The sequence below is a fragment of the Sinocyclocheilus rhinocerous genome, unplaced genomic scaffold, assembly GCF_001515625.1.
Source record: "Sinocyclocheilus rhinocerous isolate Xijiao unplaced genomic scaffold, SAMN03320098_v1.1 scaffold2120, whole genome shotgun sequence".
NCBI classification, from domain to species: Eukaryota; Metazoa; Chordata; class Actinopteri; order Cypriniformes; family Cyprinidae; genus Sinocyclocheilus; species Sinocyclocheilus rhinocerous.
This window is the reverse complement of record NW_015630026.1, coordinates 294,274-317,020: the sequence shown is the minus strand read 5'-3', so window position 1 is coordinate 317,020 and position 22,747 is coordinate 294,274. Positions and strand designations below refer to the sequence as shown.

Here is a 22,747-nt window from a genome sequence, read left to right as displayed (position 1 = left end):
AGGAACCAAAAAGTAATATTTTATTTATTTCAGGTGGACATTCATCTGGTGTTTTTTAAATGTTACTGCTTGTTTGAGAACATTCAAGTAACATTACCATAATGTTTTTTTTTTTTTAATGGAATGTTCCTTTAATGTTTGCATAAGCATAAATGTTTTTTAAAACATTTATAAAAAAAGAGAACATTCAGAAATTATGTTTTCATAACTTAATGGGAATGTTATTCAAACCGATCTTAGAACATATTTTTGTTAGCTGGGATGTTTCCTAAAGCCCGAAAGCCCGAGGCAAACTGTCCCAGATGAAAGATTGGCATCGTGAAACAACTGTGGCGATTTCTGTGATCGTGGCTCCACTTTTGCCGTTTCCAAAAAAACTCCAACTGCCAAAGTGTGATTCGTCATGCTCTTTTTGTTTGTTTACCAGTGCATGCTGATGCAGTTTATTCTTCTATAGTAACGTGCGTCATAGCGTACGAGTCAGTAGGTCATCAACGTACAGTATACATGCATGTCGTACCCAAGTTTATTAGATCCATGTCGCAAAGTGTGATCTGCAATGATCTTATAGGATTGCTAAAATTGTGCAGGCTGTAGAAGTCTTAAAACTCGTCGCTCATATTTGTTTCCAAATATTCATTGTCCACAATGCAGAGTCACACTAACTTCTTTCATACGAACTCTACTATAGTAGCTTAATCTTGAATTTTAGTTAATGATTGCATTGAAATTTCCTCATATTACTGTAATATTGTTGCAGTGTCAGTCTTCTCATTTCCTCATTTACATTAACGCATTACCTCAAATCAGGATCTGTGTCTGCAATAAGCAGTTTATTTCGATGCCTTGTGTAAATTTAGCTCTCTCTGCATGGTCAGCGACGGTCAACCAGCTTTCATGCACAAATCTGTCGCAGGTAATTGCGGGTAGAGCACTGTAATAAACTACATCCAGTAGGTTTACAGTAGCTGCAGCTGTGCACACATAGATTATGTCACCGCTGTTAAAGGCCCACAGAACGCTTGACTCTGCACTTTTTTTTTTCTAACTTTGAAAAGTGAAAAATGACTTTTCTCTGCAGAGGACAGATTAATCTATTTTTTATATGTGTATATAAAAGATGACTTGTCATTAATCACAATCCCAGGTTATTCATCAGGGACAGGGAAGCAGGGGAATCCGGCTAATTTATGGTGTTTCTCTGGTGCTTTTTGGATGATATAAACTGTTCTGTCTAGGCTACAATGAAAGTTGCTTTATTCTCGCTTTAAAGATTGGTTTTGAGCATCAAATGCATGGTTTTAGTTGCACGTCCAGCTCGATTCTGCTGGTCGCAACTCATCCGACCCGTAACTCTCTCGGTTTGGTGGCGGGTTGCTGGGAAACAACCTTTTACTGTTTGTCGTCAGCTCATAAGCACTTCAACGCAAACTAGCAACATTTTATAATAGAATTTGCATGCTGAACTTTTCTATCAAAATTGCCTTTTCACACGGCAGATTTTAAAATTACATGAATAATAAAGCAACACGAACTAAAGTAATAAGAATTTTGATTGAATTTGGCTTGCAGTCTATCTCCCATTACTCTGTGGCTGCAGTATGTTTTGGTTCCTGGTTTCTGCTCATTTACTGTTTGAAAATGACACAAAACGCAGTGCATTAGCAATCAGAGCATTGTGGAGCTGGCCAATACAGTGAGCAAACACAATTTACTCCATAATCACCGATGATAAAGTTCTGCAAATATGGTTATTCTCAGACATTACCCAGGTGGCTTTGCTCACAATGCAGAATATGTGAATAGCTGTGACATTTCCAACTGCAGCGTTTCATCTTTGTTTTCTTAGACAGCCTTATGTTCATTACATAGTGGCAGATACAGAGTAGTTTATAATATATATACTACATGACACACCGAACAAGATTTGAATGCTTTCTGAAGAAAATATGAGAGACTTTTGTGTTGTTGTGCCAGGTTGAAATCATATACCCAATCGCTTTGTAAAGTAATAGCATACCTCTCCTCAACAAGCGGTGCAATTTGATGTATCATTTGTTTTTATGGCTAAAAAAATGCAAGAACCACTAATTAGTTTACAACAAAAAGTACCATTAAAAAGTGATTTAAACTGACAGACTATGGCAGGCTAACTCTCTAACAGCTTTATTTCCCATGTCTCGTCTTTTTTTTTTTAGGATACTTGACAACCAAAAAGACGTTTCTACACAGGCGCTCGCTGAACACCTCAGAAGATTTCAATCAGGTAATTACCTCTAAAACATGCAATAATAACCCAGGCATGTGTTTCAGCCAAATTGGTGTAATCAAAGATTCATCTGGAGAGGTGTTTTCTTTTGCACTTCTCCCATCAAAAGCAGTTTGATTCATGCATTGTATCCATTTGTAATGTTTTCCTGTAATTATATTTATTATATTAATATGAAAAAGTCTTATCTGTGAGTTATTGATTATATTGATTCACAGAAATTCTGTCAGAGCTTTTAAGCAGCTGCAAATAATAGTTCATCCAAAAATGAAAATGAATGTAATTTATAGTGAATGCTGTGGCAGCCCATTTCTGCCACAGGAAAAAAAAATTTAAAAAGGTAATTGCGAATTAGCAGTTTGATTCATGCATTGTATCCATTTGTAATGTTTTCCTGTAATTATATTTATTATATTAATATGAAAAAGTCTTATCTGTGAGTTATTGATTATATTGATTCACAGAAATTCTGTCAGAGCTTTTAAGCAGCTGCAAATAATAGTTCATCCAAAAATGAAAATTAATGTAATTTATAGTGAATGCTGTGGCAGCCCATTTCTGCCACAGGAAAAAAAAATGTAAAAAGGTAATTGCGAATTTTTATCTCACAATTCTGGATTTTTGTTTTTTATTTATTTTTTGCATTTTTTTATATCTTCTAATTCTGAGTTTTTATCTCACAAATCTGAATTTGTCGCATTTCAAACTTTTTTCCCCAGAATTCCTTGAAACAGTACGAATTGTAAGATAAAAAGTCGCAATGCCTTTTTTATTTTTATCCTGTGGCAGAAACAAGTTTCCATATAAAATAGCTCAAATTTTTTCCAAAAGGCATCATAAAAGTATCATAAAAACGGTCCATATGATTTTTCTGAAGTCATATGATAACCTTGTCTGCGGAACAGACAAATATGTAAGTCATTATTTATTTAAAACATTTTTTTGAGGTTAGTCTTGTGAATGAATCGATTGATCCAGTGCATAAACCTGATCTGAAAAATTATTTCACATAAAATGACATGAACCTGAGTATTTAATGACATCATTTTTATTTCTGCATGAACTGCTGCTTTAAAGAGAAGACTTTTCACTCAAAAAGGAATTTTAAAATGAGTTCACAAAGTCTGGAACTGAATCAGTCTAAATGTTAATGCACTTGAATAGATTTACTGGACCGACATACTCATATGCATGCTCTACACATCATTTTGTTTGTGTTTTCTGTTGTTTTATAGCTAGTTATTTCTTTATCATTTCATAATAATGGGTCTGTCCCATCCTGTGATGACCAGCTACAAATTATGGCTACATTGGTCCCTAATTGCCACTTTTTCTGTCAAATGCAAGGACATGCACTCAAGGCTAAGTGGTGCTCCATAAGCAGCCTTGTTAAAACTCTGTTCTCTTTATTATGCTAGGTAGTGCTAGAGAGTGAAAAAAACAGACTAGATCTAGATCTCCACTTCAGTTAATAAAAAGCTTTTGTGGAAATAACACTTTTTTTTCCATGCAGTCTGAACTACTTTTAGTGGACGGACATGAGGAGACATGAGGAGGAGACCATAGTTCAAAGAACTAAATAGCTTGCTAAGTTTTTTTTTTTTTATTTCTAACCCCAAGTATTAAACTTTCATGTTTTTTTTGTTTGTTTGTTTTTTGCATTTTTTTTAATCCTACGCTTTTTTCACCCATTTTATTATTCACTATGCAAAAATGTTAAGTCTAAACAGCATAGAATTTATAGACTTGTATGAATTTCTTACAGCTGTTGAGTACAAAAGAAGATATTTTGAAGAATGTATGTAACCAAACAATTGATGGTAGTCTTTGACTTCTATAGTATGGAAAAAATAATACTATGGAAGTCAGTGGCTACTGTCAACTGTTTGGTTTGGTTTGGTTTTGTGTTCAACAGAAGAAAGAAGCTCATACAGGTTTGGAACAAGTGGAAGGCAAGTAAATGTTGACAGAAATTTCATTTTTTGGGTGAACCATCCCTTTAACACCAAGAACAATAATTGTAAAGATACTATAATTATATTAGGGTCCACACAATGGACAATTGTGACAATGGACAAAAAGTCGTCTGTCACTTTAATGCTCAAGCTCTTTAAAGCAGGATGGATTCTGATTGGTTGTCTGGTTGGATGTTTTTATCATTCATCAGCTGGAGAAAAAAAAAATTCTGAAAGTGATTCCAACAGTAATCATCAATGTTATCAATTTGCTATTCTTAAAATGTATTCTTAAAATTTTTATATTTATTGTCCGTGTTTCTTTAAGCTGTTCCATATTTAGGAAACTGAATATTACAATGACTTGTCAATTTTAATCTAAAAATAATAATGGTCCAAGGCAAAGGAAGAGAAAATATTGTGACAAATTGCAGCGTTCTGTAAAAAGAGGAGAGGAAGGAATCTTGGGATTGCGGGGGTCAGAATTGAGAATGTGACATGGGGACGGGGTGGTCTGCCTCCTCTTTGTTGAGTTCTGGCAAGCTTCTGTTGTTTATTGTTTCCAAACAGACGGTTTACAGTGTGATTTATATAATGTGTAGCTGTTTATTGTGGAGGACAAAGCATTGGTCTATTTATACCAGGTGGGTTCAGTTAACCATGCTTTACCCCTACTATTGAATCAGAGGGACAGATGAGGATGTTGATCATTTGAGAATTGCGAAATTGAATTTCTTTCTCAAGAAATGTTGGAGTGTGTAGGAGGAGGGCTTTCAGAGATCGTGTGATGTTCATTACAGCTCTTTTGAGAAGGCTAAAACATATCAAATGAAAAAAGTTTCAGTACTTTTGTGATCGTAGTCTAACCTAATTTAAGGCTTAGGAGGCCTTGCTGTCATGACAACCTCTGGAACACAGCGTTCTGTTTCGTTACCGCATCTGGTTGTGGGTTACATGGTTTCCTTCCTTTTGTTTTCAGAAAAGTCTACATAGTAGTGGAGAACAGTGCACGACCAGGAGAGAAAATTCACAAGATGCCTTTAATATCTTACTTGTTTCTCCTACACAGCGACGTGATTGAATGACGGGCAAATGACTTTAAGTCTGCAGCTTTACAAACAATTTTGAAGTATAAAAACTGTATTTTCTTGTAAATGTACTCCAATAATCTTAGAAATGTACTTCAGTAAACTTTTACAGTGTATAAATGCATTTTTCAGCAATTCCTTCCAATGCCAACTTATTTGAACTGTGTCTCCACAGTTCAAATAAGTTGTGTATATTTATTATGTATATATGAATACACATAAATGCATGTATATATTTAAGAAAAATATGTTTATATATTACGTTCATATATTAAATATATTTATATATGATATAAATTATATGATTATAAATATTTACAAAATATATGCTGAATGTGTGTTTATTTATATATGCATAATAAATATACACAATACACACATATATTATGTAAACAAAAACTTATATTTTGGATGTGATTAATCGTTTAACAGCACTAATATATATACGTAGTCTAACCTAATTTAAGGCTTAGGAGGCCTTGCTGTCATGACAACCTCTGGAACACAGCGTTCTGTTTCGTTACCGCATCTGGTTGTGGGTTACATGGTTTCCTTCCTTTTGTTTTCAGAAAAGTCTACATAGTAGTGGAGAACAGTGCACGACCAGGAGAGAAAATTCACAAGATGCCTTTAATATCTTACTTGTTTCTCCTACACAGCGACGTGATTGAATGACGGGCAAATGACTTTAAGTCTGCAGCTTTACAAACAATTTTGAAGTATAAAAACTGTATTTTCTTGTAAATGTACTCCAATAATCTTAGAAATGTACTTCAGTAAACTTTTACAGTGTATAAATGCATTTTTCAGCAATTCCTTCCAATGCCAACTTATTTGAACTGTGTCTCCACAGTTCAAATAAGTTGTGTATATTTATTATGTATATATGAATACACATAAATGCATGTATATATTTAAGAAAAATATGTTTATATATTACGTTCATATATTAAATATATTTATATATGATATAAATTATATGATTATAAATATTTACAAAATATATGCTGAATGTGTGTTTATTTATATATGCATAATAAATATACACAATACACACATATATTATGTAAACAAAAACTTATATTTTGGATGTGATTAATCGTTTAACAGCACTAATATATATATATATATATATATAATAACTAGATATAAATATTGTAGTTATAAAATAATTTTTATAGTAATAATTATAAAAATAATAAAAAATATATAATAAAAAATAATGAGTCAAAAGATATTAAAATATCATAAAATAATACACTTCTGTCCTTTAGGTATTGCATATACACAGATACAGACTTTATTCTGATTTCAGGATAGATTTTGAATGTGCAGACACAAAGAGCTGCTTAGAGACAATGAGTTACAGTGCTGATACACAGAATGTGAGAGAGGCTGGCACTAACACAGTTTGAATTGTAGACAATAGCTGATGAGACAGGCATAAAATAGGACTGGCAGATGTGGACAGAGTGAGAGGCCTCAGTGAGAAGTACTGAGCTTGAGAGGAAGTGTGACATTAGGGCGTGGTCAACCATATAACCAACTTCCATATTTTCTCTTTTACGACAGACCGGCAGATGCTGCGCTTTGTTTGACTCTGATTGGATGCGGGACGCAAGATCAAAATGAACATCAAGGTAAGTGAAATCAAACAGTTGATATTTAAGTATACGCTTATTTTTGGAGTTTCAGAGCTTACACAGATGCTACAAGGTAAGCAGAATAGAGCGTCTGAGAAAGACAGAGATGTAGAGATAGAAAGGAAAATGATATGCTTAGCCGCAGGCTCATGTGCTTCAAGCATGTGAGGTCACTGTGGACCAGCCTATTCGTTTATCTGATCCATCGATCATGTAAGACCCGGAGGACCATCTGTCTTTAGAAACAGGTAAACACACTCGCTCACCTGCAGAAGAAAATGAAGCACACAGCCACAGTTCAATACATGCTTGCCCTCGCATAGATCAAAGTGGCTACTTCTAATGAAAAAGGTCTTGGAGGCCACAAAATAAAATAGAAAAGGAACAAATAAATGTGCAATGTTAATAATAAATGTTTATTTATTCATTGTTTTTAGGAAAGTTAGGAAAAGTAAAACATAAACATAAAACGGTCAGCTGGTGTGTTTCACTCCAAAATCAGAAGAAAAAAAATAATTAGCATGAGGAAAATGAGGCCTGTTTGTACGTTTAAAAATAGTAAAATATTTCTATTTGATTTGTCATGAAAATGCCATCACAGACACTTTTGGAAAATATAATTTCTATTTTTTTTTATGACAGCTTATAAAGTTGCATAGTTAATGCCATGTTCTATAAAGTTAGAAATATTACTTTGAAAGCTGTTGCCAGTATGAATATATTAATGGATAGATCCATCGAGACATTGAATTATGTTCATACCCCACTTTCACTCCATGAAGTTACATTTCTTTTAACGCAGAGTCGTCTCTGCGTTAAAAGGTGTTATACAAGACGAGAGTGATTGGCTTGATCTAACCTTTCAACATATTGAATGTTCAGTGGTAACACGTGGCAGCAGTTCACGCTTACAGGAAGTAGTGTGAAGTAAGACTCACTTGAATTTTGAATAGGCACTACTACTGTTCTTATTTGTTGTTGTAGGGGAAAGCGGAGATAATTGTAACATAATTTGGTTTTTGCTCACTTATTCAGAAAATGTTTAGCCTAGAGCTTTGATATGATGCATTAATCATCTTTGACATGTCAGTAGTCATTACTTGTGTTAATTAAATTTAGAACTTAATTGAGTCCAATACAATTAATCTGTAAGGACACAAAGACTCCATGCTGAGCTGCGTTCTCCATATGCCGATTTCAGCAGAACATGCTTAGGGCCACGTCTCTGCTGGCTTAGGGGAAGCTGTTACAGACGGGAACATTGCACAATTTGTTGGCATATTGTTACTAAATCAGACAAGACAACATGAAACTGTTCAAACAGAGATAACTTTTTAAATTTATGTATGATTTAAAAGATTGGAAATGAAATTTTAACCCTAAACCATTCTCAAAAAAGAATAATAATAATAATAATAATTGATGGTTGTTACTGGTTGTCTGTTATCTTTAATGTTATTATGGTGAGAATGTATGCATTTAGTTATGATACATTTACTCGTCATAATACAGTATTTATACCATTTCTCTCTATGATTATTACTTATCAACAAGATGAATAAAACAACTTTTTCTGCATTTGAATGCAAATATGATTAACACTATTAGTTTTGACACTGGCACATCTTACCCTCGAAGCATCTGACATAGTTTAGCCCGCATTTTTCAAAGAAATTAATACTTTAAATTGGTTCCAGTCTTATCTGACAAACAGGAGTTTCTCAGTTAATATTTGCAAATTTCACTCTTCTTCTGTACCTTTGACCTGTGGGGTACCCCAAGGCTCTACTCTAGCTCCCATGTTATTTTCTCTGTCTATGCTTCCTCTCGGATCTATCTTTGAGAACCATGGTATAAGTTATCATTGTTATGCCGATGACATACAAATATATCTTCCTTTGAAACATAAGAATGGATTAAACCCGGTGGCCGCCTGCCTCTTGGATGTTAATGCATGGATGTCTCTAATTTTTTTTAAGTCTGAATGAGAGTAAAACAGAGATTGTGGTGTTTACCCCTTCTGATACACACTGTATACCAAATCTAATGTCAAGCCGTACGTGAAAAATCTGGGTGTGGTGTTGAACAGTGCTCTAAAGCTTGATAGACAAGTCAACCAAGTTGTGAAGTCAAGTTTCTACCAGTTGCGAACCTTGGTAAAAAAAAAAAGTCCTTTCTTTCTTTTACTAATTTTGAAAGAGTAATCCATGCTTTTATCACCACGAGGCTTGATTATTGTTACTCTCTTTATTTGGGAATTAGTCAACCTTCCTTAAACCGCCTTCAGATGGTTCAAAATGCAGCTGCCAGAGTCTTGACGGGAGCTCGAAAGCGTGGGCATATTACCCCTGTCCTTCAGTCTTTACATTGGTTACCTGTGCACTACAGGATTAGTTTTAAAGTGCTCTTATTGGTTTTTAAGTCTTTAAATGGTTTAGTCCCCTCATACCTCTCTGATCTGTTGATAGACCACCTCTTAGAGGTTCCTATAACCAGACTCAAGTCTAGGGGTGATCGAGCACTTGCCGTAGCCGCTCCGAGACTTTGGAATAGTCTACCTACGGAAATCAGAATTGCTCCTACACTATCCATCTTTAAATATAGGTTAAAATAATTTTTATTTGATCTGTCTTTTTAATCATGATTGGCAGTTGTCTTGCCTTGTGTCTTGGAGTTTTATCTGTGACCTTGTCTTTGTCTTAATTCTGTTAATGGCTTTTAATTTGTATAGCACATTGGTCAACGGTAGTTGTGTTTAGTTGTGCTTTATAAATAAATTGAAATTGAAATTTTATTGAGCAAGGACACATTAAATTGATGAAAAGTGACTTGCCTTTTTGCAAAAACAAAAAAATCTATTTCAAATAAATGTTTTGAAATTTGTATTCATCAAAGAAAGCTTTATTTATCAGTGACTCAATGACAATTGAAAAATCTGAAATGTTTCTTCAAATCAGCATATTAAAATTATTTCTGAAAGACCATGTGACACTGAAGAAGACTGGAGGAATGGCTGCTGACAATTCAGCTTTGCAATCACAGAAATGAATTACATTTTAAAATGCATTCAAACAGAAGACAGTTATTTTAAATTGTAATAATATTTCACAATTTTGCTGTTTTAATTGTATATTTGGTCAAATAAATAGAGCCTTGGTGAGTATAAGAGACTTCAAAAACATTTTCTTACCGACCCCAAACTTTTGAAAAGTTGAGTATTTTTCCATTTTGCAAAAACAATGCTTATTTTTATAATCCATGGTTTATTTTAACACCTTTCATGCCTGTCATGTAGAAAATCTGACATGGAAAAAAGTTATTTATAATTTTTTTCTCATGTGTATTTCATGTGATGGATGTTTTCTGTAGAATGTTGGCCAGATAAAGGGGTTGACACAGTTTACCCAGTGACACATCTTACCCCACGCTCTCTGACACACTAAGACTCTAATGTCATTGGTTCGCATTTAAAGCCGCGAGTTTTGGCCCAGTCTGCGGCAGTCTGTTCTTTCACACTTACAGAACGACGATATTTTTGGTGCTGCAGTTGTTTGAATATACTAATGGAGAGCTTGGTGACTGTAATGCTGGCCTGTCATCTGATGTGTCATAATCCAGTGTTTGTGTTGTGTGCTTGCTCATGTCACTGTTGCTAAGTAACCCCTCCCCTCAGAAACACTGGCAGCCTTTTTTTTAATAGATCAAAAGGCACAAATTTCCAAAACAACCACATCTCAGAATTGATTGGCTAATGATAACGTTGGGAAATCTCAAGACCTCTCATCTCAAACGCTCCCATTACACGGACAGAATGTTTACGGCAGCACGAGAAAACCGTAAAGCACCATAACACAAGCATGACTGCTAAATATTCAACATGAAATCAAAAATGAACCTACTTACAGTATTCTGCCATTCAAAAGTTTGGGGTTGGTAAGTTATGCTCACCAAGGCTGCATTTATTTGTTCAAAAATACAGTAAAAACTGTGAAATATTAAATTTAAAATAACTGTTTTCTATTTAAATATATTTTAAAATGTAATTTATTCCTGTGATGCAATGCTGAATTTTCAGCATTATTACTCAAATCTTCAGTATCATATAATCCTTCAGAAATCATTCTAATATGCTGATTTGCTTCTCAAGAAACATTATTATCAAAGCTGAAAACAGTTAAAATAAAATTTTTATGAAAGAATTATATTCTTAGGATTCTTTGATGAATAGAAAGTTCAAAAGAACGTCATTTATTTATGTATTGTACAAATGTAAAAGTATTTTCTGACACTTATGCATTTTATTGTGTCCTTGCAATCAATAAAAGTATTATTTTTCCTTCAAAAAGACCTTAAAAAGGCAAACCCTTATTCAGTCTGGTTCTATTCTGCTATATACACTGAACAAAATTATAAACGCAACACTTTTGTTTTTGCCCCCATTTTTCATGAGCTGAACTCAAAGATCTAAGACTTTTTCTATTTACGCAAAAGGCCGATTTCTCTCAAATATTGTTCACAAATCTGTCTAAATCTGTGTTAGTGAGCACTTCTCCTTTGCGGCTCGCGCTCATCAGCTATACAGGCGTTAATACTGAATGTTTAATGTTATATTCATTGCATACATATACTTCGTAGTAGACACCCTTAACTCCTTTCTTCTGTCTGTTGTTCTTTGTTGGTGTTTCTTTGTTTGAATATGGCGCTTATCACATGCTGTGTGGTATCGGCGTTTGGTATCGGGGCATTTTAACGAGTACGAGTACGAGTACAGGAGACCAGTATCGGTATCGGTGCATCCCTAATAAAAATGTTACATTATGGAAGTAAAAAGGGTTCATCTTGCTTTAAAGTTGCAATAGAACAAAAGAGAATCGAATACTGAAAAAAACAGCAGCAGTGCTTTGTGGGAAAATGTTCAAAAAAAAAGGTAATTTTGTACAGCCACCTTTTTCCACAGTCATGGAGACGTTCGTTTGTGTGATTGTGGGTGTTTTCTCTTTTTCAGATCGTGTTGCGAGGGTCCGCCTTTCTTCTGTTACTCGTCTTCAGAAGTGAGTTATCATGATTCTTCCTCCTCTCTCTTTTTCTTTCACACGCACGCACACACACCGTCTTTTATTACATTACACATATACATCATAAACATGTGTCAGCTTAATCTGATAAAGCCTATTTTTAATAAAATCCTACATTACCCAAAACCACGAATGACCAGCGGGTCTAATATGTGGGATTTTTCAGATGAATACTTCCAATAAAAGATTGATTATAGCCGTTGTGCAATAATCACAGTGTTTTGCTCAGTCTCATGTGGCCATTCATCTTGTGAAGGGATTCATTGGAAAAACTGCGCGTAGCCGGAAAATGCATACAAAAATGCTGCGACCCATCTCTGCTAGACCACAATTAGTCCTTGTTCTGTGGTAGGGTCTATGAGAGGCCTACCTTCATCACAAACCGCTGCACTCTACATCACCACACTGTTATTATGCCAGCCTCAGAATACATTTGCATTCATCTGCTGCTTGTGTGTGTGTAATCTTTAACTCATAAGGCATAATGGTGTCAGAAGGAGATTGTTGCTTATGCTTTATAAAAAATTATCAGATGCTCTTGTTAAAGGCTCAGATATTTGTCTCTGTGTCCTTAACGAAATTATCAAATTCATATTCTCTCTCTCGTTCTGTACTTTTATTTGTAATTTTGTGATTTGTGGATGAATGCTAAATTGTATTAGATATTAGTCCAAATGTCTTTTTTTTAAGTGTTATTTGTCATTCTTTATTAAGTTACTCTATCCATTTATTATTGTATTATATTAATACAATTATAAATATAAATTTTTAATGTTTTTTTTTTATATTTGACAATCTAAAGTGATAATATAATATAATATAATATAATATAATATATAATAAGAGCATGTTGCATCTCTCTGACGAACTACACAAATGTATGTATTTATATTTTGGTTGGAGTTTTTTTATTATTATTTTTTTTTATTATTAGATAATTGTTAATTAGATTATTATTAGATTATTAAAATATAATTTATTATTATATTTTTATATGGTATCTATATTTATATAACTATATTCATATAGGATTAGATTAGATTAGATTAGATTGATAAAAAATATATATATATTTTACTACTTTTTAAATTTGATCTAAAAATATAATATAATATAAAAAAAGAGTAAGTGGCAATATCTGTCTGGCTTCTTTATTATCTTTATCTTTTTTTATATGGTGTCTATATTTATATATTCATATAAACTGTATTATATTATATGAATAAATATAAAGTACTTTTTAAGTAAAATAATTTAAATAGAATAGAATAGAATAGACAAAGAGTAAGTAGCATATCTCTCTGACCAGCTACATATATGTATGCATTTATAATTTCAAAAATATTTTGGTTGGCATCTTCTTCATTATCTTAATTTTTGTCTATATTTCTTTCTGTAACTCATATCTAATCAGTTTTGGGCCTTAAATTATAAGTCAGTGCAATAGATTTCTATCCATTGCCCATTTTAAGCGGGTGTTTGCTTATGCCATTCTGGTAATGGTCTTTTTATACGCTATAAATAATAACATAAGATACCCATCAGCCTTCAAAATATTTTTTTGAAAAATGGCCAAGGTACATTGTTGAAAATTCCCCTGGGAAATCAATATCCCAAGATCTTGAACTGTATCCCAGAAAACATACTTTCCGGCACCTCCAAAATCTACGAGATATGATTAGCATCCAAATGACCTCACATATAGATAGTTGCCTACTCTTTATTACCAAAAGAGAAGCACAAGATTTCTCCACCCAAACTCTATCCATCTTCATGAAAGTTTTACTCACTAAAGCCAAAATGTGTCTGTGTTTCTGTCTATAAAGGTTATGCAGCTGAGAACGTGACACAAACAGAGACCCCGACACCACTGGAAAGCTCCACACCTACACTTTATAGCTCTAAACCCACAAATGTGGGTCAGGGTAGGATTTTTATTTCATTTTTTACATATTTATTTCCCAGCAGAACCACACAAACATCCCAGAATTGCCTGTTATGTTTTATATAATAATCGGTTTAAGTTTTATATGTTTATTCTATACTTGTTTCCCATTTATTTGCGGCTTTGAATCAAATTGTTTCCAATACAGCTAAACTGAGTTACAGATCCAGTACAAAATGTCTTCGTTCTCCGTTTACCTTGATAACATATTCTGTAAAGTTTGATCTGTCACGGAAGGCATCGATTTTTGGTGGCATAATAAACCCGGCGATATTTGTTTTGGCTTATATCTCAAATACAATTCAATCAGGAAAGTGTTCGCCTCGTTCCTCCAGGTAACCCCAATGCGACAGGGGTGACAACGAGCCCAGATGCAGAGCAGTTTGACCTCACCGTGACTGCGGCAATCACTGACAACTCTTCAGACTCCCCGGTGACCTCCGCTGTGACCTTTGAAAAGACGCCAGCCACACAGCGTAAGCTTCGATTCTGACTCAAATACAAGTTTGGTTTCGGTGGAAGGACTTTCAGTGTGGAATTGGGGGAGGGTAACAGAGCCGAGGATTGCATGAATAGCTGAGAGGCTTCCTCTTTACTCATGCAATTCATATCAAGGGCACACATAACTTAGAAACTAATTAGTAGGTAATTAGAAAATGTTCAACGCTCTTTCCATGCTGAGAGGCTTAAAGATAATGCGGTGTTTCCGCGGGATTGAGGAGCACTGTCGCGGTGAGCTGATATGCTTTATGAAGAATCAACCAACCATATATCCTGGGAGAGCAGCGCCATTGAAATATGCAAAAATTGAATTTGAAAGACAAGGCCGGACAGAGAATGAGTGCCGCTGGAATTTAATTAGAAGCAATTACGGACAAATCCATAGGATTGCGATAAGAGGAAGCGTCTGCTTTTCACACCCAAAGTCTTTGCTGTCAACCTACATTATGGACAAAAACGGGATTCAAAAGCTCACTTCTATTCATAATTCTGCGAATTCGAGGAAAGAATGTACATGCTAGATTAGGTTTCTCTCCTTGTCTTTTTCCTTGACCTCACTTCCCTCTCATTTTCTCTTTGCAGCGGCCCGTAACACCAACACCTCCAGAACCGCCAAAGCTGTGGTGTGGGGTAAAACTTTCTCATCTTCTTACTTAAATGTATTCTACAGCCTTTTCACTCATGATATATTGGAGGTGTTACTTTCCCATTGTATCTGTCAATAAAAGCTTTGTCAATGATGCTTAGTTTCAGAAAGATTCACCGAGTTTTAGAAAAAAATATCATCTAAAATTATACAACATATAAATATATATTTTTTAAAAAGTCATCAAAGTTAAAATATAGTTTTTTGTTTCATTTTCAGATTTTTATAAAGCTCTTTTTTTTTTTTTGCTAAGGAGTAGCAAAAATTAAATGTTAACTATATACATATAATTTTATAAATTAAATGTATACATATAAAACAATTAATATTCTAATATGTAAAATATTATATTAAAAGTATAATAATATTTAAAATATATCAAATAGTTATTGATTAATATATAGTTATAATATATTTTAAATATTTTATATTTTATATACACATCAATCCTTAATCACTGCAATTTTTTATTTTTGTAAAATAAAATATTATTTTTTATTATTATCTAATTTTAATATACACTACCGTTCAAACATTTGGGATCGGTAAGATGTTCGGCAAAATTTTGAAAGCAGTCTCTTATGCTCAAAAATACAGTAAAAACACAAATATTGTGAAACATTATTACAATTTAAAATAACTGTTGTGAATGTGAAACATTTTTTCAAGCTTTTTTTGATGAATACAAAGTTCAAAAGAACTCATTTATTTGAACTAGAATATATATTTATTATATTTTATTCACAGTTTAATTAATTTTGTATTCCACTCAAATAATAAAAAACTTATGAGTGATTAAATAAAGAAATCTTTTTTATCCAATTTTTTTGGTTAGGATATCTTTTTAAATTCCATCATGCATACACTGTAAAAAAATTCTGTACAATTTACGGTAAAAAACCGGCAGCTATGGTTGCCGGAATTTTACCATAAAAAATACGGTAGCAACGTTTTAGGTTTTACAGTTTTAACTTAAATTTACAGTTAAATACCGTAATTTCATTAACTGATATAATGTTAATATACAAACCTATTGAAGTACTGAAATCTGTTTAATACCTTTGTAATACACTGATAACCACGAAATGCAGGTGGTGATGAGAAAGTCACATGATGAACCAAAGCCCATCACAAGCAGCTTTTAAATAATAACATGTATAGAAGGTGCACAGTGTCATTCACACAAACGCTAAACACCATCATGGTAACACACATGAAACTGAAATAATGCAATAAACATTCATTTAACAACATTAGGTGTAACACACAACCCTAATATACAAAACTGATAAGAAAAAACTAAGATAGTTAATAGAAAAAACATAGTTATTTAAAAAAAAACACATCAAATTTGAAATGTAACGCAGGGAATTCTGGGAATGTCAATTTACAGTTATGCTTTTTCACTTCCAAAAACGGTATACTACCGTAAAATTAATGTCCAATACGTGTAATGTCCAATACAGTTTTTCATCGTATATAGTAGGGGAATTTACCGTTAACCATTTAACAGGTTTTTACTGTAGCATTTTTACAGTCTTTCAGTCTTTTACAGTTAAATTCACGGTCATTTTTTACACCCATATCAGTCTCCATTACTTTTTACCCATCAAGTCATTTGCATAAACAGCATCTCATTGACACAACTCTGATTAAATCGTAGAAAATTAGTGTTGGAGGTCATGTAAGGTGGACAGGTGAAAGATCGTTTCATCCCATTAGACCCATTAGACACCATGAACACACACACACCCACACATATACTACTGGCTTATTTAGCATATTATGAAAATGATAAAGTCCATTACATTTTATAGGCACGTGGACAAATAGGCAAAGAGGTCTTGTTTATGATGTCAAAACCTCTCTAAACTGTGCAATTTCCTCAACAGATGAGAGATGGGATGAGCCGTTTCATTACAGTAAGTATCTGTTTAATCATTCAGTAATTAATGGTGCTTGCTAATGCAGACATCACAATTACTACTAAAACAAACCCCTAACCCAGAGTATTGAACGTTGGCCTGTAACTCGTGGCGCAGCATTTGTTCTACAGACATGGATGATACTTTAAATCATGTGCTGTTTGTGCTACAACTTTTCCAAGTGACTGGACTTATGATTCTTACTTAATGGATGATAAAGCACGCAACAGATGGAACAATTAGCAGTGTTGTATATTATTATAGTATTTCATATTTGGAAGAAGTTTTTATTTTTATATTTTCAATTTTCATTTTCATTTTACTTAAGGTTTAGTAATTGTATGTTCTTTTGTTCTTATTATTTATTTTTCTGTTTAGCTTTATTTTTTATTCCAGTTTTAGTTATTTTAGTACTTCAGATTAAACATTTATTAAAGAAATAGTTCACCCAAAAATGAAAATTTGCTAAAAATGTACCCTCAGGCCATCCAAGATGTGGACGAGTTTGTTTCTTCATCGAAGAGATTTGGAGAAATTTAACATTACATCATTTGCTCACCAATGGATCTGCTGCAGTGAATGGGTGCCGTCAGAATGAGAGTCAAAACAGCTGATAAAAACATAATAATAAACAAATCCATCATTAAGACATTTTGTACTTCCGTCGCTTCTGGCAAAAATACATAAATCATAATAACACTTCCTCCAGTAAAAAAAGTGCAACCCCTCACATCAAAATCCACAGACCTGTTTGTTTAGAACTGAACTTTTAGACTGTTTTCACTTGCATATTGCATATTTCTCTACTGATTCAGATGAGATTACTTTGTTTTATCAGAGAAAGCAATATTATGGATAGATGTCAATGGTTAAGACATCTTAGCGATGGATTTGTTTATTACAAGTATGCAGCTTTTTACTTCACAAGACTTTAATTATTCTGACGGCACCCATTCACTGCAGAAGATCCATTGGTCAGCAAACAAAGCAACCAACAAACTCATCTACATCTTGGATGGCCTGAGAGTGAGTACATTTTCAGCAAATCTTCATTTATGGTTGAACCATTCTTTTAAATAGTTTCAGTTAACAATAACATTAATAGACCACATATTTAGTGATCTTGCGGAACTCGTTAGCAACTAATCAAGTAATGTGGCAGTTTTATTCTTAATGTCACAACTGTGCTGCTCAGGTGTTAATAGTCTGCTGGTTTTTCTGGTACGAGCCGCTGACAGTGCGTTCTAACACAAAGACTGGAGGAACTCGGTCTCCCTGTCAGTGGAAAGTATTGTGTTTATAAGAAGCACAGAGGTGCTGAGCATGGGAGCACTATTACTGTCTCAAGAGCTGTAGTTAAAAGCTTATGACCTGGCGACAGCCGCTGCTTCAATCACTTCCTATTGTTAGGGCAGCTACAGGGCATCTGATGTTCAGGAAATAGCCTCATTAGCTGTGACCCGTAGATGCCTCTGTTCTGCATTCATTCCCCAGGAACTAAGTTTATAAGTGCCCGAATGTGTTTCAGAGTCATCAGTTAAGGGTGTTTTATGCCGGTTCAGTGTTACTTCAAAGCCTGTGTGTGTGCGTTTTGCCTGCTTTGTGGGTACCGAATGTTCCCACACGGATAGTAAAAGATATACAGACAGACAGACAGACAGACAGATAGATAGATAGATAGATAGATAGATAGCTTTGAGAGACACTTGGTGATTTAAAGTCTGTCGTGACATCTTCACACAAACATGAAATTAAAATTAATGTGACTTTATGTATGTTTTCAGACTGTTTGACCGGATTCTGTGAGTGTGTGTTCTTCATCATGATTAGCGCATAGCATGACTTGTTTTTTTTTCTCAGATTACACCTCTCTACGTCAAGTAGGGTTAACCATTGCTGCGGTTCTCTTTGTGATGGGAATCATGGTGCTTGGTTGTAAGTAAACCTATCTTCAAGTCTCAGTCCTGATTGCTTTTATAAACCGTTGCGTTTCAAATCCCCAAACCCCTCTCCTCTCTTTTTTCATTCTTCATTCATCTGAAAGGTGGCAAAGTTAAACGAATACCACGGTGTCATATTGACAAAGGAAGGTGAGCAAAAACTCTCTAGTGTGTGTGTGAGGCTGTGAAGTTCTTTTCAATGGCATATGGTGTATGATGAATGAACTGGAAATAGAACAAGTTGCCATTTTTAATATCTTTCTTTATTCGTCATTTGATTGGACTGACCAAAGATCTATTTTAATGCTTTTGGATTGCTTCAATATATTTCACTTTTCCACGACATTCTAATTTATTGAGATGCACCTGTATATACAGTATATAGTTTAATAACATTCCATTATGAATAATAGGCTAAAGTAGTTGGTGGCTCTATTAATATGTTTTTGTTTTGTTTTTTTTGTAAAATTGTCATAGATTTTGGCACTGGAAATTGGGTTTATTAACGGATACAGTAATCCATGCTGTAAGCTCTACTGTAAACTGCTCATTTAGGCAAATGTAGAAGTTAATTTGAGAACATATGCATGCTGTGTATAGTATACATGCTATATACTTGCTTTAAAAGTAGTCTGCAAGTATGCTCTTTCGTACATAGCCATTGTGTGCATTTTGAATGCATTCAGTGATTGGGTGCATAATAACGTTTGGCCTCTTTTGTAACTTTCTGATGTGTCTTTATAATCATAATGGACTTCCTTGTGTTTAGACGCCATTAGCGCTTTTATATAGATTGTTCTAAAACATATGATTTCAATCTTGCCACATATGATGAATGCGAAGAGTTTAACTGTAATGTGCTTATTATACACCTGTCTGTGCCATTTGAAAATGAAAATTAAAAAATAAAAATACACAGCCATTGCATGGACAGAATGTCAACTGAATTGACTAGCAAAGAGAGACAACAAAACAGTATATAATTTTAGTAATATAAGAGAACAATAATGACACGCTTCTCAATGAAAAGAGCCTTTTCAAATGGTCTCGGCTATTAAGGCAAAAAGGCATAATTTTCTTTCTCTGCAAAATAGTAACAAGCGGTAATGCTTTACCTGGAGAGAAAGCAGTTGTTGACTTGGCTTTACCTCTCACAGAGCTGCTCTGAAAAACCCGCTGGAGGCTTTAACAGACGATTTATACTATATTTAATGGAATATTTAATGCCCTGTGGACTGTAAAGTTGCATTATATGACTTTGGAGTGAAGGTTGACTTTTTAAAGGAAAAGGAAAATTTGTTAAAACATTTACTCACCATCAGGCCATCCAAGATGTACCTGTAAATTAGTATGTTTCTTCATCAGAACAGATTTGGATAAATTTAGCATCACTTCTTCACTAACGGATCCTCTGCAGTGAATGGGTGCCATCAGAATGAGAGTCCTAACATCTGAACATCACAATAATCCACACAAATCCAATTTGGTCATTAACATCTTGTGAAGTGAAAAGCTGCATGTTTGTAAGAAACAAATCCTTAATTAAGGTGTTCTAACTTTAAACTGTCACTTCTGGCCAAAATCCATAATCCATAATAACACTTCCTCCAGTGAAAAAGTCCATCACCTGTTGTCCTCTCACATCAAAATCTACCAACATATTTGTTTAGAACTGTTTTGGACTGGTTTCAAATGGTGTTTGATCGGTGCATATTTCTCTCCTGATTCAGATCAGATGACTTTTTCACTGGAGAAAGCAATATTATTGATAAAAGATGTGAATTGTAGCAGGAAGCAATGGTTTGAAGTTAAAAATGTCTTGATGGATTTTTTTAAACAAAAAGCAGTCAGTTTGTCACTTAAGACATTAACTGATGGACTGGAGTCATGTGGATTTCTTGTGGATTATTATGATGTCTTTAACAGCCATTTGAACTTTCGTTCTGACGGCACCCATTCACTGCAGAGGATCCATTGGTGAGCAAGTGACGTGATGCTTAATTTCTCCAAATCTGTTCCGATGAAAAAACAATCTTATCAACTGTACATCTTGGATGGCCTGAGGGTGAATAAATTTACAGCAAATTTTCATTATTGTGTGAAGTATTCCTTTAAGGACATCCCCACAGGATTTTACTGGTGCAAAAATCTGCTCACAAATTTGACAAAGAATTTGTTTTCTTCTTGGTCACACTGCATTGCTGCTCAATTTAATAAAGTTAAACTCTGGAAATGTTGACAAACTAGTTCAGTGTCAAAATGGCCTCCAGGTGAACTGATTTACTTTAAAGGTTTTTTGTTTTTGTTTTTCCTTGAGAAAACTAAGTGCACAACTAACCTTTCTTTTTTCTCTCTCTCCAATCTCTTACTAACCATTTTTTCTGTGTTTGTAGTTCATACAGGGTGACCAGAAGTTAGCACTTCTCTCAGCATTGATCAGCTGGCTCGGCAATAAACAGAAGAACAGCAGGAGAATACAAAGGAGCCAGTCAGACCTGTTTCCACAGCGGTTACAGACTTACATTTCCCCCTTGTGAGAACAACATCATAAGGACAAGATGGAGAGGTTGTGTGTGTGAGCGTGTTCTTTATTTCAAACTGATCTCCGGGTTTGTCACACAGAGGAGCCGGGGAATAAGATGTGCGCTATCGTGCGGCACTAAACGCCAGCGGTAACACAACGGCTGGGACTTCGGCAGATCCCAGCGTAATCACGCGTCTCAGACACAAAATCCCTTCATCCCTCTGCTCTCCTGCACCAAACTGCTCGGTTTAAGCGTAAAACTTTGTACAACGTAGACCTGTACCTGTGTTTTATTATCATTATTATTTCAATACTGTGCATCCTCAGATGTGTCTATCTTTTGGAAACGGAGAGAAGCGTTGTGTGGCTCACAAGCGCCCTCAAGAGGCCTTCAGACACATTTATTATGAGTTCTCCCAAGAGGAGAGAATAAAAACGGTTTGGCTCAGTCTGTTTAGAGATTCATGTATCTGAATTCACCATCTACATCATGTCCATCATGTCAAAAAAAGCATCTTTATCAGTGTATAAGGCCTGAGTTTAAAATAAGTGAAGTTTCATATTTCTTATCTTGCATAAGTTTGTTTGGGCTGTCATTGGAAAATGAGTATTTGCTGATGTCAGGGGAAAAATGAAAATATCAAGACCATCTCTCAGTGACATTTACCATTAGCATATCTCCGCTGGAAAAGTGTGCATGGTGTTTATGTAAATATTCTATAATTCGCCCAAAAAACACATTTGGTCATAAAAAAACTGATTTTTTTTCTTCTTCCATAGTGCATATAAGGAGATCTGTAGATGCTCGTTTATGAACAACAAAACCAAATGGTTGTTAACTAAAGCAAGCAAGCAAATAAACAAACAAACAAATAAAGTTATTTTAAATAAAGATGAAATAAAAGAAAATCGAAATATTAGATGAAAAACTTAAGCTTTAAAAACTTCAATGAAAATTAGAAAGTATGTTCCTTTGGCAAATAATTGAAATAAAAAGTAGTAAAAGTACTAAAACTAAATCTGAAATAATAATGAATAGAAATATGTAAAAATATGTATAAAAAAGTAATGAAATGACTAAAGTGTAAACTAAAACTAAAAAGAAAACTGAAAATATAAAAGCTATTCAAAATATTAATAAATACTTTAATAATACTAAACGGCAAGCACCAAAAAGTACCATAAATTTAATTTTTATTCAATTTAATAATTATGAATTATAACAATTATTATTAT

At 34.0% G+C, this 22,747-nt stretch overlaps 1 protein-coding gene and 1 long non-coding RNA gene across 2 annotated transcripts; one reads left to right on the top strand and one right to left on the bottom strand.

The window, feature by feature from the left end:
• Positions 1 to 6,723: 6,723 nt before the first annotated feature.
• Positions 6,724 to 21,959, top strand: LOC107739774 (FXYD domain-containing ion transport regulator 5-like). Its single transcript, XM_016551979.1, has 9 exons — positions 6,724 to 6,952; positions 11,961 to 12,006; positions 13,857 to 13,955; positions 14,311 to 14,451; positions 15,059 to 15,106; positions 17,015 to 17,044; positions 18,908 to 18,982; positions 19,092 to 19,137; positions 21,381 to 21,959. The coding sequence occupies exons 1-9, from the start codon at positions 6,941 to 6,943 to the stop codon at positions 21,403 to 21,405; spliced, it is 522 nt and encodes a 173-aa protein (XP_016407465.1). The 5' UTR covers positions 6,724 to 6,940; the 3' UTR covers positions 21,406 to 21,959.
• Positions 15,958 to 16,994, bottom strand: LOC107739775 (uncharacterized). The gene is made up of 4 exons (XR_001640029.1): positions 16,701 to 16,994; positions 16,336 to 16,341; positions 16,165 to 16,170; positions 15,958 to 15,987 (listed from the first exon to the last, which is right to left on the bottom strand). It is a non-coding gene; the product is annotated as an uncharacterized LOC107739775 (long non-coding RNA).
• Positions 21,960 to 22,747: the final 788 nt, after the last annotated feature.